Raw genomic sequence first — 16,063 nt, 5'->3', positions numbered from 1 at the left:
ATCACATAAGAAAATATATTTTTAATATGATAAGTTTATAAAATAAAGTATCATAATTTTTCCTTTCTAAAATTCTACTTCAAAATAAACTCTCAGGTAGTATTTGATTCAACTCTAATTCTTTCATTCTTTTAAACCAAAAGCACCATTAAAAAATTTAGTCTCATTTAAAAAGTACAATAGTACAAGTACTAGTTTAGACTGATTTCTATCAATCCATGGTAATCCTTTAGTAGATGCAACGAAGTTTCACAGTGCAATACATACTTGTGCACCAAGGTACACTCTAGTAAGTTTGGATTCAACGTTTTCTTTTCTTTCAAAGGGTTCAAGTTCAACACTTCAAGATAAACTCAAACTGAATTTACCAAATAGGGAACTACGTACACTTTTTGTCCATCATAGTTGGTAACCAGGAGGAGGGGATGGATCCGATCCTATCCCACGTTTAGACATAGGCAATTACTTAAACGCACTAGTGTATTTGCTTTGGTGCACCCTAATTATATTACATTAGACATATACATTGGTGCATTAAGTGTTTACCTTAGACATAACAGAGGAGTCTAGCTTAGACTGGTGGAAAGTAAGATCAAGTTGTGAAAAATAGTAGAAAGGAAAATATAGGTGATGCCAACTCAATTTGCTTAAAAAAAAAAAAATAGGTTTAGAATAAATTTATTTTGAGTTGAACATTCAACCTAATTCAACCATAGACGGTTGGGGGTTAAGTTAACCCGCCATAATTTAAAAATAGATAAATAAAATCAATAAGATTACTTCCTCAGCAGAATATTTGTAAAAAAAAAGAAGAAAAAAGTACATAAGGGAAGAGCAATTATAGGCCATAGGCTGAGTATATTATTTAATGTGTGGAAGAAATTGAACCCAGCATTATTTATTGAGTTTCTTATTATATTCCCTTTAAACTCATATAAATAAAAGTAATTAATTTTACTAAGAAAGTTAATCTCAAATAAGTAAAAAAATAATATTATTTCTAAAATATTCTTCATTAGAACTTATTATCATAAATGAAAAAATATCATTAAAAATATAAAAATTAAATGAAGAAAGTTTTAGAAATAATATCATTAAATAGGATAAAATTAATTAAATTTATTTATATTTAAATCAAATATACGATATCACTTTTTCGTTTTTTGCTTATATGAATCCATGACAATAACATGTTAGGAAATTCTCCCATTGTAATACATAAGAATAAGGATTATTTTAGTACCTGAAATATATATATTATTAGGTTAAATTAAAAGTTCAGTCTCTTTGTCGTTATTTTTCAGTGTAGTTGCTACATTGGCAAATGGCAAGAACTAATTTGCAAATTTGTGAGCACCGACAATCTTTAGAACACTGAAGAAGAATGTGAAAGTGAGTTGTCATTCACAACGGAGAAGAGAAATAATTTTATTATACACAAGATTGCATCTGCCAACCTAAGTAATAACAAGTGATATTGTGAAATTATTGTAATCAGACCCAAGTTGAAATGAGATCAGAACAAAATTTAAATATATCTATCAACTGCCTTGATTTGCCCAAAAAAGAACGAGATGGGCTGAGACCTGTGATGGTGATAGCCGTCAAAAAAATTGCTTTAACACAGAAGGGCCTGAGGACCTAGTTGGAGATGGAAAAGTATTTGCAACACCATCTTGATGCCCCCACAAGAAAATCTTCCGAGTGCTAACACACAAAAATGCATCATGGAGCTGCAATGCATCTTCCTCGAGTGCCATTGGAATTCAAGTCTCAGGTGCACTACTTTAAGCTGGTGAACATTAGAACATTATTATCCAATCCTTTCAAGATTTTCGGAGACAGTTTTCATTCTAGGCCTGACTTCAGGGTCTCCCTCAGTGCATTGTAGTGCTACATGAAACACAGCCAGTACCTCTTTCTTGGCATGCACTTCATGGAGCATCGACGGATCAACAATTTCAGATAATGGACTTTCTTGTTCAAACCCTTTCCTAACCCATCTCACCAAGTCAGGGACATCCATGGAAGTTGATGCGGCTGGAGAAGAATCCGGGGCCTTGCCAGTAAGCAATTCAAGTAATACAACTCCAAATGAATACACATCCCACTTCTGAGTGGGTATGCAACCCAGGACTCGAGCCTCGGGGGCTTTGTAGTTGTTAGTTCGCTCTGTTTGCGATGGCTTCAAGTAAGGAAAAGCTCCTCCCATAAGGCCACCAGAGGAGGGGTTGTTGCCAGTGATGCTGATCAGTCTGCTAAGACCAAAATCAGAAATGTGGGGTTGGAAGTCCGTGCTGAGGAGGATGTTGGAGGGTTTGACGTCACCATGAACAAATTTTCTTGGACTGCATTCATGGAGATAGGCCAAACCCCTGGCTGTTCTTTTGATGATTTTTAGCCTGGTTGACCATGAAAGATTTGGAGATGGTTGACCATTTCTCCCTGCATAAATAATTAGCATTAAATATGCACTAATTTTAGCTGATTTTTTTATTAGAAAATCTTGTATAGAATGCAAAAACAGATCACAAGTTATTTTTTGTTGCAATTATAAATTTATGGTGTTGACTCAAAGGATTTTATACAAAATTTATAATAGAATAACATATCCTCTTGAGATGAAGACAAAAATAGCAATTTTAAATATTTTTCTAGATAATTTCAAATATACCCGCTATGGTTGGGCTTACTGGTGAGACATTTAAATAGTTTGCATGAAGTTTTAAATTCAAACCTCATTATCCCTACTGTACAAACAAACAAAACAAAAATCAAATACAAAAAACTGAAAGGGGCCGGATTTAATCAAGCGACCGTGAAGCTAGTAGAGACAGCTTCAAAAGTAAGAAAGTTTAGCCAAAAGGAAAATAATGGGACAAGAAAAAGTAAAGTTTTCCACCGGAGTCTAAGAAAAGGAAGTTCAACTACAATAAACAAAAAACTAGAAGTTCAACTTTAGCTGAAAGAAATAAAGGCAAAAATGCGGCACAAACTCGAACAAAAGACTCGGAACAAAGCTTACTTTTAGAGATACTGTTAGTGTTACGGAGTGTATGATAACTGATAAACCGGAGATATAAGTATATAGTAAAGGAGATCCAAACAACTAAAATGAAATTAAAGTCAAACAGACACAGACACAGCACTTGGGAAATGACATGGAACTGTGAAAGAGTAACTTTTCCACCTAAAGTTTTGGTTTGTTAAGTGGCCCATGTGCAGCAAATGAGCTAAAGGTCTAGAAGCTCATGGTCCCCAACGTGAGTGCCACTGCCATCAGATTTCCCAGACACATGGTGAATGTCTTACTTTCTCGTCGTATGTCCCCAAAGAGAGGTCATTAACATTAGCACTGTTGTCTCACACTCTCACCAAACAATTTATTGGATCCAACGCCCCTTGGCAATAATAATTATCAAATTAGATATAATGTCATTTCTTTATTTCTACCAAGACAAGTTAAAATTTAATGTTGCGCATTTGCACCAGTTAACCTACCACTTTGGTCCCATTGTCCCCACAAATCTATCAAATAGAAACGACACTTCTATTATTCTAGCAAAAACAAACACAGACAGAATGAAGACAACGGAAAAACACAGAACTCCAAACCCAATTTCTTTCATGTTTCCCTGCAAGTAAAACTAGCATATTCTAGCATCACTTCTTTTAAAAAACATGTTAAATTTCTATTGATAACAATCCTTTCTAGGAAGGACAAATTTTTTTTTATTCTGGCTGAATTATAAAAAGGACAATAATTAATCTAATCAGTGAACCACAGAACATAACATTCGTATAGAACCTAGTTTGCACAGTTAAATTGCTCTTTGAACTCATGAAAACCAGAAAATGAAAAAAAAAAAAAAACTTATAATAAGTTGAGGGCTATATAAACTCAACCATATTGCAAATCATTTATAAAAGAAATATTCTAAGCATGGGGATAAAAAATTATACACCGACAGTTAATAAAGCCTAAAGTTGATAATACAGTAAGCTAGTTTTGATTAAGACGTTATCATTAGTCTAATTAATGATAATGCTACATGAAATATTTTCTAAAAGTTTAATATATGAATTTACACAAAACATTAATACCAACTTTTGTAAAAAAAAAAATGTTGGGATGTGCCAGTAATGCCGGAATGGTTAAATGGTCTGACTCAGACCTTTTTTAATTATTACTCAATGTTCATTTTTTTATATAAAAAAAAAAAGCATTCATTTGACATAATCAAACCGGATAAATTGAGCATTGTGTAACAACCTACTAAAATGTTTAAATTACTTACATTGCCTAAGATTCAAATTTCACCCAATTATTATCAGCTAACATTAGTATTTTTTTCGTTACTATTATTGTGCAACTCTAATTAGTAGCCACCACTTTTTTGTCTGTGTGTGTGGGAATAATCATCAAAGTACACAAAAGCTTGCTAGTCTGTTATGGATGGTGAGAGTAAAAATGGCCCCAAACACCCCCTCCCCCAATCAGTGAATGCAACAAATTAACAAAATCAATGACCCAAAAAAGAAAAGGCAAAAATGAAAACATGAACAGCATGTGAAAGAAAGAACTCACTGACCTCTAAGGGCAGTGGCCAAATTGCCATTGGAGATGAAATCACTGATCAAGAGCTTCTCATCAGGAGCCCAATAATATGCTCTTAACCTCACAATGTTGGGATGCTTCACTTTCCCAATGGCTTGAACCTCAGCAGCAAACTCCTTATACCTCTGTTCTCCACCCTCCCCCAATCTCCTCACAGCAACAGGCACCCCATTCCCAAGCACCACCTTATACACAATCCCCAATCCACTCTTCCCCAACACATAAGCAGAAGCCCTCAACAACTCATCAAGCTCAAAGTTGAAACCTTTGTCAATGGCCACCAAATCCCCTTCCCCTCTCCCACTCTCCCCCTCTCCCTTCTCCCCCTCCTCCACCTCAGAGTCATCACTCTTCACCCCATTACACCAACAACACAAACTCAACTCCTCACTCTCCCCACCAAACTTCCTCTTCAAAGTGCAACTACACCCATTGGACTTGCCCTTCCTCTTCCAATAAACATAAACCACCACAAGTCCAATCAAGGCCACCCCGGCGGCATCCGCCACCGAGATCAAGATAATCGAACCGGGGCTCAGCCCCTTTGTGGGCCGGTGCGCCCCACGAGAACCAGGGCTGAGCCCCGGTTCGCTCCGCGCCGAACCTGCGCAGGGCTTCTGCAAAGGAAATCCGCACAGGTTCGGGTTGTTGAGGAACGCAGTGGGGCCCTGGTTCGAAAACGACCCCGTTTGGGGAATCTCACCGCTCAAATAATTGTTTCGAAGATCGAAGCTCACGACAACAGGCAAGTTTCCGAGAGATTTAGGGATTTTACCAGACAAGTGGTTGAATGAGAGGTTTAGGGTTCCGGTTAGGATTTTAAGCTCACCGAGCTTGTCCGGGATCGAACCTTCTAGAAGGTTCGATGAAAGGTCGAGCTGAACTAGGTTTTCCATCTCCGGCCACGGACTCGCCGGAATATCGCCGGAGAATTTGTTCCGGGCGAGGATCAAGCGCTGGAGGTTGGAGCATTTTCGGAGCGTGTCGGGAATGGCGCCGGAGAGGGCGTTGTCGGAGAGGTCGAGGTTTTCGAGGCGGGGGAGGGTGCAGACGGAGGGAGGGAGGTTGCCGGAGAGATTGTTACCGTGGAGGAAGACGCTGTGGAGCGCGGTGGCGTTGAAGAGCTGCGCCGGGATGGCGCCGCGGAGGGCGTTGGTGTGGAGGTTGAGGCGGCGGAGGTAGAGGAGCGTGCCGAGCTCCGACGGGAGGTAGCCGCGGAGGCCCTTGCCGGAGAGCGCGACTCCGACGACTCGCGGCTCGGGGAGGCCGGAGATGTCCGCGCACGTGACGCCGGACCACTGGCACGGCGTGGCGTCGGCGTCGTTCCAGTCGGAGAACGCGGAGGCGCCGGAGGCATCCACGGCAGACTTGAGAGTGAGAAGCGCGATGCCGTCGGAGGAGAGAGAAACGGCGGGATGGAAAAAGAAGAAGAGGAGAAGAAAGATGAACAGACTAACGGTCATTTAGAATGAGTTATAATACGGCACCGTTTTGGAAGTGGAAGAAATGTGGTAATGGTACGGCACCGTTTTGTGCAGTTTTCTGAGAGTGAAAAGTGCAGAAAATGGTTTAGAGTTGAGGCGTAAGAAAGAAAGGAAGTAGTTATATTTATGAGAGAAGAGATAAGTAGAGTTGGGAGAAGACGAGATTTTAATTTTGTGGGGTCCAATTCCCGCCAAAAAGAAAGAGAGAGAAGGAGAGGGGTAACGAAAAGAGTGAAGTGAAAGAGAAGCAATTGTCAATTGAGAGAGGAAGAGAGAATCTTGTTTGATCCATTTGGTTACAGATTCAGATTAGATCATTGGATTTGGAATTTGTTTGAGTTGGTAGTGTTGTTGTTTGATGATTGAGCTCAACTGTAATTTGCATCTTGGGGTCTTAATGCTTCGTTTTTTTTTTATTTCTAAAAACAATGTTATAGCAACAAAGGAAGACAAGTTTTTATTCCACACGAAACTTGTTTTGAGTCTTGGTGCATGTGAAAATTTTAATTCTTGAAAGTTCTTATTTCTTTCTGTTGTGTTTCCTTTGTGCACTTTTTTCTAGATTTTGCGCACCATAGTTGAATATAATAAGATACATATAATAATATTGCACAATTTGAGTCCATGACCAATTTGTATGTCATGAGTTTAATTTTTAGCAAGTTATCTAGTTCAATGAAGTCAACTTTTAGCAATTCTTGTTAGTTTATATTTCATGTGCTTCATTTTAGTAATTTATCTATTTCAATGAAGTCAAGTTCTTTCTTTTTAATTATCGAAGTAGATTCAATTTATCACCCTATAAATGTACTTGAATGATATATTATTTTTTTAAGGTAGTCTAATTTAGTTGATTGATGAATGGTATGAGTTGTAATAAATTATCACATTATCTTTAATTCTCACCAATAAAAAATAGATCAACTAAATTTTTAGTTACTAATTTTTTTTAAAATTTGATTTCTATTTCTTAAACTTTTATTTGACTAGTTAAGATTTCTTAATTTTTTTATTAAGGTTTTTAGTTTATAAATTTTTGTTTGATTAGTCAAGATTCTTTAACTTTTTTTTATTAAGGATTTTTTTCCTAAAATTTTTAAAAATTATATTTTTAATTCTTAAAATATCATCAAATAAATAAAAATAATAAGCTTAAACTTTTATTTAGGGACTAAAAACTAGAATTTTAAAAAGTTTAGGACTCTCGTCTAGTCAAACAAAAGTTTAAGAACTAAAAATCTTAACGAAAAAAATTGAGAGATCTTGATTAGTCAAACAAAAGTTTAGAAACTGAAAATTAAATTTAAAAAAAAAAATAGGATTAAAAACTTAGTGAAGAAAAAATATACATTTTCTTGTTAATTCATTAATTTTACTGTTAATTCATTAATTTTACTGTCGATAAGCCAAGAAGAACCTTTAAATATATAGGGTGAAAATTGTTAATAATGATAGATGCATTGGACAAGTATGAATTCCACCTCATTATTATCTCTTCATACCATCATGAGCTCTTGCTGTCTTGACATTTCGCAAAACTTGGGGACTTCAACCAAACACCACTCGGCCACGTTCATAATGGCATGGTTACGCCTATATTTTGCACTTCTTTGTGCCTCGTATATTACATTCAAATTACATTATAAAGTTCCTTCTCTTAATTGGGTACAACAGAAAGAAAAGAACCAGCTTTTGCCGTAATTATTTATTCTTTGAACGAAACTATACGTGATAATTGCATCTACTTCTCAATCATGCAAAACAAACTTAGAAGCTAACATATATAGCCACACGAACTATAATGCAATTTGTTTGTAGTATTTCTTGTGCGTATAATTTCGGGAATGATTTCTATCGGCAAAAGACGAGAGAACTTTATGCATGCCAAATGATATCTTCCCCTATTTCAAAAGAAGACAGCTTAATTTTGCCCCAAAAGAATCATTAGATATACTTTGAGAAAGAAACTAAATTAATGAAACGCTTTGCTTTGTAGTCAAGGGATATAGTTGGCACCAAATGAATTCCAACTACACAAATCCAGCAAATTAACTCCAACAGTTAGATTAGGAGCATAGGTCCCGCACCTTAATAAATGAACTTAACAGAAGTCTAAAACGGTTTTTCTTCTCATTAAACAGAATAATTCTGGAGTATTCAATCCATTCATGTATGTGAGTTTTGCCTTTTATTGTCAATTTTAACAACTTCCACTAGTATTGGAACATGAACAACACAGCCAAAATTAAAATCAAGTGTTTTTATATGAACATAATTCGTGTTTTGAAGTAAACTAACATACTTTATAAACTGACAAGGACCCAACATCTAACTTTGTTAATGGTTTTACTTTAAATTTTTTTCGGTTACTTGAATATTATTTTTTTGTTTCATTAGAGCATTTGTGAACTTAAAGTGTTATAGATGAAGTGTGATTATGGAAATAAACTCAGGGCCACAGAGAATAAAATAAAATAACTCGGGATTATTGTCTTTCTATATTTTACCATAAACAACCTTGCCTGAGGAGCAAGACATTAATGTGTTGAGAATGGTCAACGTGCCACTTGCTGTGTATGAGAGTTATTAACACACCATATGCACCTAGCATCTGCAATTCAACTCAGTACTACTGATTTATTCAGACCTCAATAAACCATATCACTCTGCATTTTCCAATCCCCCTACGTTCCCCCACTATCATGACCAGATCTCTTACCACTGCAACACGTTGAATGTTGGTATCAAATTAGTGTTATTACTAAGTGCATCTTCTAAATTTTATATTTCTTTAAAAAATGTCAATTCCCCTGTTATAGGGAAAAAAATAAATAAATTAGTCATTTTATATTTCACAAATTGCATTCATAGAGATGCCCCATGTGCTATCAATTTCATCATAATTGGATCCATAGTTTTTTTTTCTAGAAAATAGGAAACTTTTTTGGGAATGGATTTAAAATATCTTGAATAAGTTATAAAAAAAAATCTTGAATAAGACGAATAAACGAATTCCATGTGTGTTCATTTCAACATGAAAACCAAGTGCCATAAGAACGGAACTTACATTACAGATATTTTCAATTTGAGGCTTCTTTTACTTTACTGGGAAACTCGATGCAGATATAATACAGCACCCTGACACGTCTATATCTATATTTATTACTAAAAAAACCTGCCTGATAAAATTGTAACATAAATCATGTGAGGAAAAAGAAAAAAAAAAACCATATTTGATAACATAAACGTAAACCCAATTTCACGTACGGCAAATACTACCAAAAAATATAGCAGCTTGACATAGCTAATCAGACTTGATGAAAATACAGCAGACTGATTTTACAGCATCAAATTATCAGCTAATCAAAACCTTATAACATATCATATTAAACTTTATCCAGCCACCAAAGTTTAGAAATAATATCCAAATGGATAATAAAAAAAATGAAATAATATCCAAATAGAAAGTAAAAGAGGGAGTAAGTTCGGATAAAGACGATAACAGAATAGGGGCTCTAATTCTGGAGTAAGTATCTTTCCAACAAAACAACAACATGGACAGCCTTCTACTTACGATCTGGAGTCTGGACCACCTGCATAAGATCTGTTTTTTTTTTTTTAATTTTAAATGTTCGCATTTAGATAATTAAATCATATTCGTAAAACTTAACAACCAACTTTGACTAAAATATAATCAAACGGATATTCATTGTGTAAAATGGGCCTGAGATGGAGTGCTTCTTGCTTTAAAGAGGACTCTAACAATACGGTTCTATGTCCCCTCCCCTTATCTTTTGGGAAAATCTTTTTGGCAAATGCTAACCATTTTCCTAACAACATTGGTTAAGAAATTAAGAGTAAAAAGTTTTTTATTGAGATGCGTAAAATTGCATTTTTCATAATTTTCTTATGCTCTTCTATGATTTATACATTAAATACATTCTCCTTTAATTCCTAAAGGAAATTGATTAGCAAGACCCTTTCTTTTCTCATATTTTATTAATTTTATAAAAGATGAAAAAGAAAATTAAAGTCCTCATCCTGATCAAGCAAAAAGTTGGCAGTGGCTGCCTTTTCATGTTGTACGAGGTCTTCGAATCTCTCACTTCCGTGATGATGTCCTTCTCTTTTTTAAGGCTAATGACTATAAATGCGCTGATTCAGCTTGTCATATAATAGGAATTCTGTGAAGTTTCTGACTTAAAAGATAATTTTTAGAAATCTATGGCTTTGTGCTCACCTACTGTCACAAGGAGAAGAAGAGATAATTTCACCAATATTTCTCCAATCAGAATTGTTAATAATCTTGGAAAATATCTGAGACTCCCTCTACTGTGAGGGAGAGTTTCAAGGACAGTCTTCAATCGAATGTAGAGAATATTAAGAAATGAATGGCCTTATGTAAAGCCAAGCTTTTTAAAAGAGCAGGCATAGTTTGTCCAGCTAAGTAGGTAATATTCTTTATTCCTATCTGCACTATGCAAATTCATTGAGTAAGCAGAAAGCTTCCTGCGACTTCTCTACACGCAGCCACTCTTGCATCTATTTCCTCAACAATGGCATACCACTGGCTTGCTTTACACTCAAACATGGTGATGACATTACCATTGGAGGATACAGATATTCACCAACATAGCATGGAGAAAACAAAAAAACAACTATACACATAACTCGTGTGTCAGAACTTCTCTATTGTTGGAGTAGGGGAGAAGAGAGCACAGGGAAGGGAAAATGCCCCCCAAAAATATCTCTCATGAGTTTGTATAGCCCCATGGATTTGAAGGATGGCTGGAATCAGAGGCTAAGTGTATGACAAACTAGAGAACAAGAAATGAGTAAAGTAAGAATAGTACAAAAAACAAGGACAACAAGGAAACAGGAAATCTGTAGAAACATGTGATGCCAAAAACAGAAAGCATGTCCACAACAGTGTAACCTTTTCCACGAGTATGGGGAATATTATGAAATCTTAACAGAATACAATCCTAATAGGATGTATTCAAAAAAAGAATTAAGTTCATATATTTCAGACCTTGAGCCAATTTATGAAGCTGGTGCTACAGAGCTGGAGTTCACATTATCAGATGCTGGCGTGGACAGTGGAACGTATATCTGTGCCTTCTTAAGAATTTCAGCAACAACCCAGTGTTTATGCTTGCTCAAAGGCCTAGAAGGATCCAGTCGAACCTAAACAACATGGCAAAATTGATAGATTCATTAACTTTTGGGCAAAAGTTAGAGTACAAATCAAGTGATAAGAATAACATGCACAAGAATTTAAGTGATGAAGAATAAACCAAATAAAATTGTAAGTTCATGCTACTAACTTTGTCACCAATGTTACAGAGGTTGTTCTCATCGTGAGCCATGAATTTAGAGGTGCGCTTGACATAACGATCATACAATTTGTGGTAGAAAAGTCTATCCACTGCCACCACAACTGATTTCTGCATCTTATTGGAAACCACCATTCCTACAACTTGCTTCATTTTCTCCTCCCAACCTGCAATTACCCAAAATTGGATTTTTTTTAAAAATGTCACGAATTTCCCATTTGAATTTCATGGACTTCAACCAGGGATGTAAATAAACAAATTTTGTCGAGGGGTGGAACTTGCAAAAAATTAAAACCCCATAGACCATACTTAAATATACCTCCCAGCATCCAAGTTAGATCCTTTCAAAACCACCAAAACAGATGGAGGATACAATGCACACAATTGCAAACTCATTACAGATTGTGCAAGAACAAGAGCTTCCAAACCACCAGGACAGAAACCACTTGAAAAACACAGACTTACTGCAGATGATTTTTGAGAGGCTGTTTGGACTGAAAATCGTTTTCTACTTTCATTTTCTAATATAACCTTTAACAATAAAACTATTGCCTTGTTCTAGTTTTATTGTCATTTTGAAAACAACTTATATTAACTACCCCCTTAGCCCTTATAGGAGGAAAAAAAAGAAGGTAAAATGAATTCAACTTCTTACATAAGCTAAAATCAACTTATACACTTAAATTGTATACAAGTTCTTTTCATTTAACTTCTCCAGAAGCTAAGGTGTACAAGTCGATTTTAACTTAAGGAGAAACTCAATACATTGTATCTTCTTATCTATTATTCTATAAGTGTTTACGGAGAGGTTTATCCAAACATGAGCTTCATTAAGAACTTATTGAATAAGTACTTATTGTGTAAGTACTTGTATAAGCAATTTTTATAATCAAAGAGAAAATAGATTTAAACTATTTTCATAATCTATCTTCAAGACCTTAATACAAGAACTTATTATGTAAGTACTTGTATAAGCTGTTTTGTAATGGTTAGCTAATTTGTAGATGTCCTCTCATATTTTAGAGAAATTATATGAGAGAGCTTCTACAAATTAGCTAATGGAGAGCTCATTCCAACTTATAGAGAAGCTCATTTCACTTTTATCTTCTTATTTTCTTTCCCTAGAAGTGTTTCTAGAGAAGCTTACACAAACAGACCCACTTATGGAAATAAATTGAAATTAGTTTATAGACATATCATAAGTTATTTTCACAAGTTCTCTCAATAACTTACATAAGTGTGTGTTTTTTTAGGAACCAGCACTATACTGCACGGAGACAACTATGCTCAAGTAGTGTAAAATCACTATGGTATGGGTGACAAAGCTCTTCAGGTATTCAATGCATATGCACACGCGGGATTCAAATTTGAAACCACTAATTAAAATCTAAGCTGACTTATATTCATATCATAAAATGCAAATAGACTGTAACTCTTACTTGAAAATTAAAAATAAAGTAACATTTTGTATTTGTAAATGAAATTAAAAAACGTTTTAAGAACAGTACCAAAATCTCCAATGATTATCTGCGTCAGGTAAAAGAAATTTTGAATCCGATATCAGTGTTAAAAGGGGTGAGGGAAATTAACCAAACAGTACAGTTCAACGGCACACAAATCAAAAGCTCAAAAATTTAAAAAGCGCAGAAGAATTAGGAGAAATTGCAGAGACTACGAACCTCGAACAAAACAAAAGCAACGAGAAGTGATGGAAATTATTCCAAAACGGGGAAACGGAGACTATTCCACGGAGGACCAATTCTGCGTCTTTTCCGTCGTCACCCAAGGGCGGTGGCGCGAGGAGGAGGCGGCGATGGACCAACGGCGGAGCTGCTGTTTCGACTCAACGAAATGAGAAACAAAAGAGTTAGGACTACACAATGAGATTTGGAGCGTTGGACCTAAAATGCTTAAACCCTTTGTATGGACAAATCATATGCTTCACAGGAAAATACATTAAATTAATAATGAAATCAGTTGTATTTTAATCTATAAAATTATAAAAAATACTATTTTAATTTTTAAAATTGTCAATTGTAATTCACTTTAGTCTTTGTTACTATTTAATTTTGAGCATTGAAATAATTGTTATTTGATAATTTTAAAAGTCAAAATGTCTCTTTTAATAATTTTAGAGGCAAAATAATATTTTTTATAATTTCAAAGGTCGAATAAATTATTTCATAAGTTTTGAGAATTTGAGTTACTTACACTTTTTAACTAACAAAAGAAATTAGTATTCATAATTTCAGAAACTATTCCTCATCTGCTTTTTTTTAATGACTATTACTCATATATATTTTTTTATTAAATGAATGGATTTTTTTTTTATAATTAATTATTCCTTCTTAGCACTTCAAAATTTTGCAGCAAAATTTCCCCCTAATTTATGATCTTGATTTCATAACATCCCAATTACTAGTTAATTATTACATAGAAAGTTAATAATTGTGATTTTTATTGTGGTGAAATTCTCATAAAAAAAATGATAAAAGAATGAATTATCCAATCAACTTATTCTCTCGCGAGGCAACTCACATTTATGTCACAACAAGCTCAATGTGTGAGAGTTGTGATCCTTGTTGACTGACCAACTCTTTCTCTCGAGAGTGTCTAGTCTCATACTTGATTAACTTAAACATTTACACCACAGACTCAATGTTTAAGTGGACTATAAATTGTTTGACTAACTGTCGTTCCCTCAAAGGGACGACTCACACTTGATTAACTTAAGCATTTACACCACAAGCTCAATGCTTGGGGGATGTGAATTGTCCAATGTTCCCTTAAAGGGGAAACTCTTACTTGACTAACTTAAGCATCTATGTCATAGATTCAATGCTTGAGAGGTTGTGGATCATCCGTCTGACTTAGCCTTTAAGAGGGCAACTTTCACTCAAAGGCTAGCTCTTTAATTCTAATTGTCAGTCATTAGCCTGCATTGATGATCGACTAACATAATCAATTGAACATCATACTTTAGGATGTGGTTGTGTTGCTAGGCAATGCTTCATGTAACAAACATATATGTTAGAGATGCATAAAAAACGCACACATACCTAGTGTAGAGCCAACAAGATCACACACACATAGACATGTAACTTACAAGTCCTAATACCAAGAAGACACATGTAAAGAACTATCGGGGGACACCATATATAAATAAAGGTAAGTTGCATGACTCTTCTTAGATTCTTTGTTAGGTAAGGTGAATGGAAGATGTTAATGGAGGCTTTAAGCTAAGGGTACTCTGTTCTCTCTTTTGGTTGTCCTCCAGCACGAACAAAGAGGATCTAAACTCAACTTCTCAAAATGTTTCTCGATTGAAAGTTAAGGATTAATATTTTTTTTACACTAAAATTCATTTAAAAGACTATTTTTTCTTAATAAATACTAATATTTTCTATACTTACATACTTAAATATCAAATCTCTAACTATATGGTTAACACTTTGGTGCTGAGAGATTTTGAGAAGAAAGAAGTAGAGTAGAGAGAACTAACAAAAGAAAGAAGTAGAAGAGAAGAAACAATGAGTAGATTTTTAAATTATTTGGATTAGGAGAAGTAAGAAAGTAGCACAAAAATAAAAGTGTGTGATAAAAAATGTGGATAAATACTTAATTATTTGAAAAGTCACGAACCAAATTTATTCATCTTTCATAGATATATTTACCCAAAAAATATATTTATCCCTAATGTCATATTTACTTATTCTCAAAAATAGAATGGTAATCATATCATTTCAAATTTCAATGAGTCTCACTAACTTTTTCTTTCCTCTCACAAACTCTCATCATGCAAGGAGTTTTTTTTAGTGTCTCACCATTTTTTTTTTATCTTAATCTTCTAGTTCATCAAAGAAAATAAATTCTGATACATTTTGAATTCAGCCGGAAGATAAATAAAGTGTGATAAAAAATTATTTTCACCAATGATCGAATTCGAATACTACTCAAATGATTCAATCTTAACTTCAATATATTAAACTCTTATGTTTAATCACTTGATTGTCATTTTTTACTCACTTCTTCAATTTCTCTTCTTTTTCAAACAATTAAAATCTTGATTTAAATATATTTTAGGTCCGAAGTAAGGTTCGGATATCCGAACCTACATGTATTATTTTTTAATATTGATTATATACATAACTGATATATAAAGTCATCACCGTATATTCAAATTTACCATGTGACACATTTCAATTTTGTGAGGAAAAGAAACTTATTAAAAATCTCCCAAGACAAATTTTGAACTTTTTATACTTATGGGAAAGAAAATTATATTTTAATCTACAATTTAATAGATTCTAGGGTGGAAAACCCACCACCATGAAAAACAAAGCATCCTATCGTTAGATTAGAAGTGTGGACTTTTAAATGGAGGGTTGAGATTATTTTTTCCTTTTTCTTTTCTATGTCTTTCCTAATTTGTACTTGTTCCCTTCTCTCACTCCAGATGCGTAAGCGTAACTAATATCGTCGCTGCTGCCACAATGATACTGCTGCCGCTGACACCTCCACGGTAACCACCCTACGGTGGTGACACCTCCACTGCAACCACCACAAAGCAACACCGGGAACCAAAACGAAAACCACCACCGAAAATAAAAAACAATGGAAACCAA

At 34.7% G+C, this 16,063-nt stretch overlaps 2 protein-coding genes across 4 annotated transcripts; both read right to left on the bottom strand.

Moving 5' to 3' along the window:
- Positions 1 to 1,365: 1,365 nt before the first annotated feature.
- On the bottom strand, positions 1,366 to 6,493 carry LOC114396567 (receptor protein kinase-like protein ZAR1). The gene is made up of 2 exons (XM_028358620.1): positions 4,593 to 6,493; positions 1,366 to 2,445 (listed from the first exon to the last, which is right to left on the bottom strand). Exons 1-2 carry the CDS (start codon positions 6,079 to 6,081, stop codon positions 1,814 to 1,816), a joined length of 2,121 nt encoding a protein of 706 aa, XP_028214421.1. The 5' UTR covers positions 6,082 to 6,493; the 3' UTR covers positions 1,366 to 1,813.
- Positions 6,494 to 9,375: 2,882 nt separating this feature from the next.
- On the bottom strand, positions 9,376 to 13,339 carry LOC114396568 (30S ribosomal protein S17-like). Of its 3 annotated transcripts, none has more exons than XM_028358622.1 (4): positions 13,118 to 13,338; positions 11,430 to 11,605; positions 11,135 to 11,289; positions 9,376 to 9,706 (listed from the first exon to the last, which is right to left on the bottom strand). In XM_028358622.1, exons 2-3 carry the CDS (start codon positions 11,589 to 11,591, stop codon positions 11,146 to 11,148), a joined length of 306 nt encoding a protein of 101 aa, XP_028214423.1. In that variant the 5' UTR covers positions 11,592 to 11,605; positions 13,118 to 13,338; the 3' UTR covers positions 9,376 to 9,706; positions 11,135 to 11,145. The 3 variants fall into 3 exon arrangements, with proteins under 3 accessions (XP_028214423.1, XP_028214424.1, XP_028214425.1); XM_028358623.1 differs by having other exon boundaries at positions 9,376 to 9,695; XM_028358624.1 differs by lacking the exon at positions 9,376 to 9,706 and adding an exon at positions 9,946 to 10,919 and having other exon boundaries at positions 13,118 to 13,339.
- Between the last annotated feature and the right edge of the window lie 2,724 nt (positions 13,340 to 16,063).

This window comes from Glycine soja, chromosome 18, assembly GCF_004193775.1.
Source record: "Glycine soja cultivar W05 chromosome 18, ASM419377v2, whole genome shotgun sequence".
In the NCBI taxonomy this organism is placed as follows: Eukaryota; Viridiplantae; Streptophyta; class Magnoliopsida; order Fabales; family Fabaceae; genus Glycine; species Glycine soja.
Note: the sequence above shows the minus strand (reverse complement) of the source record. Positions and strands in the feature narration are given on the sequence as shown.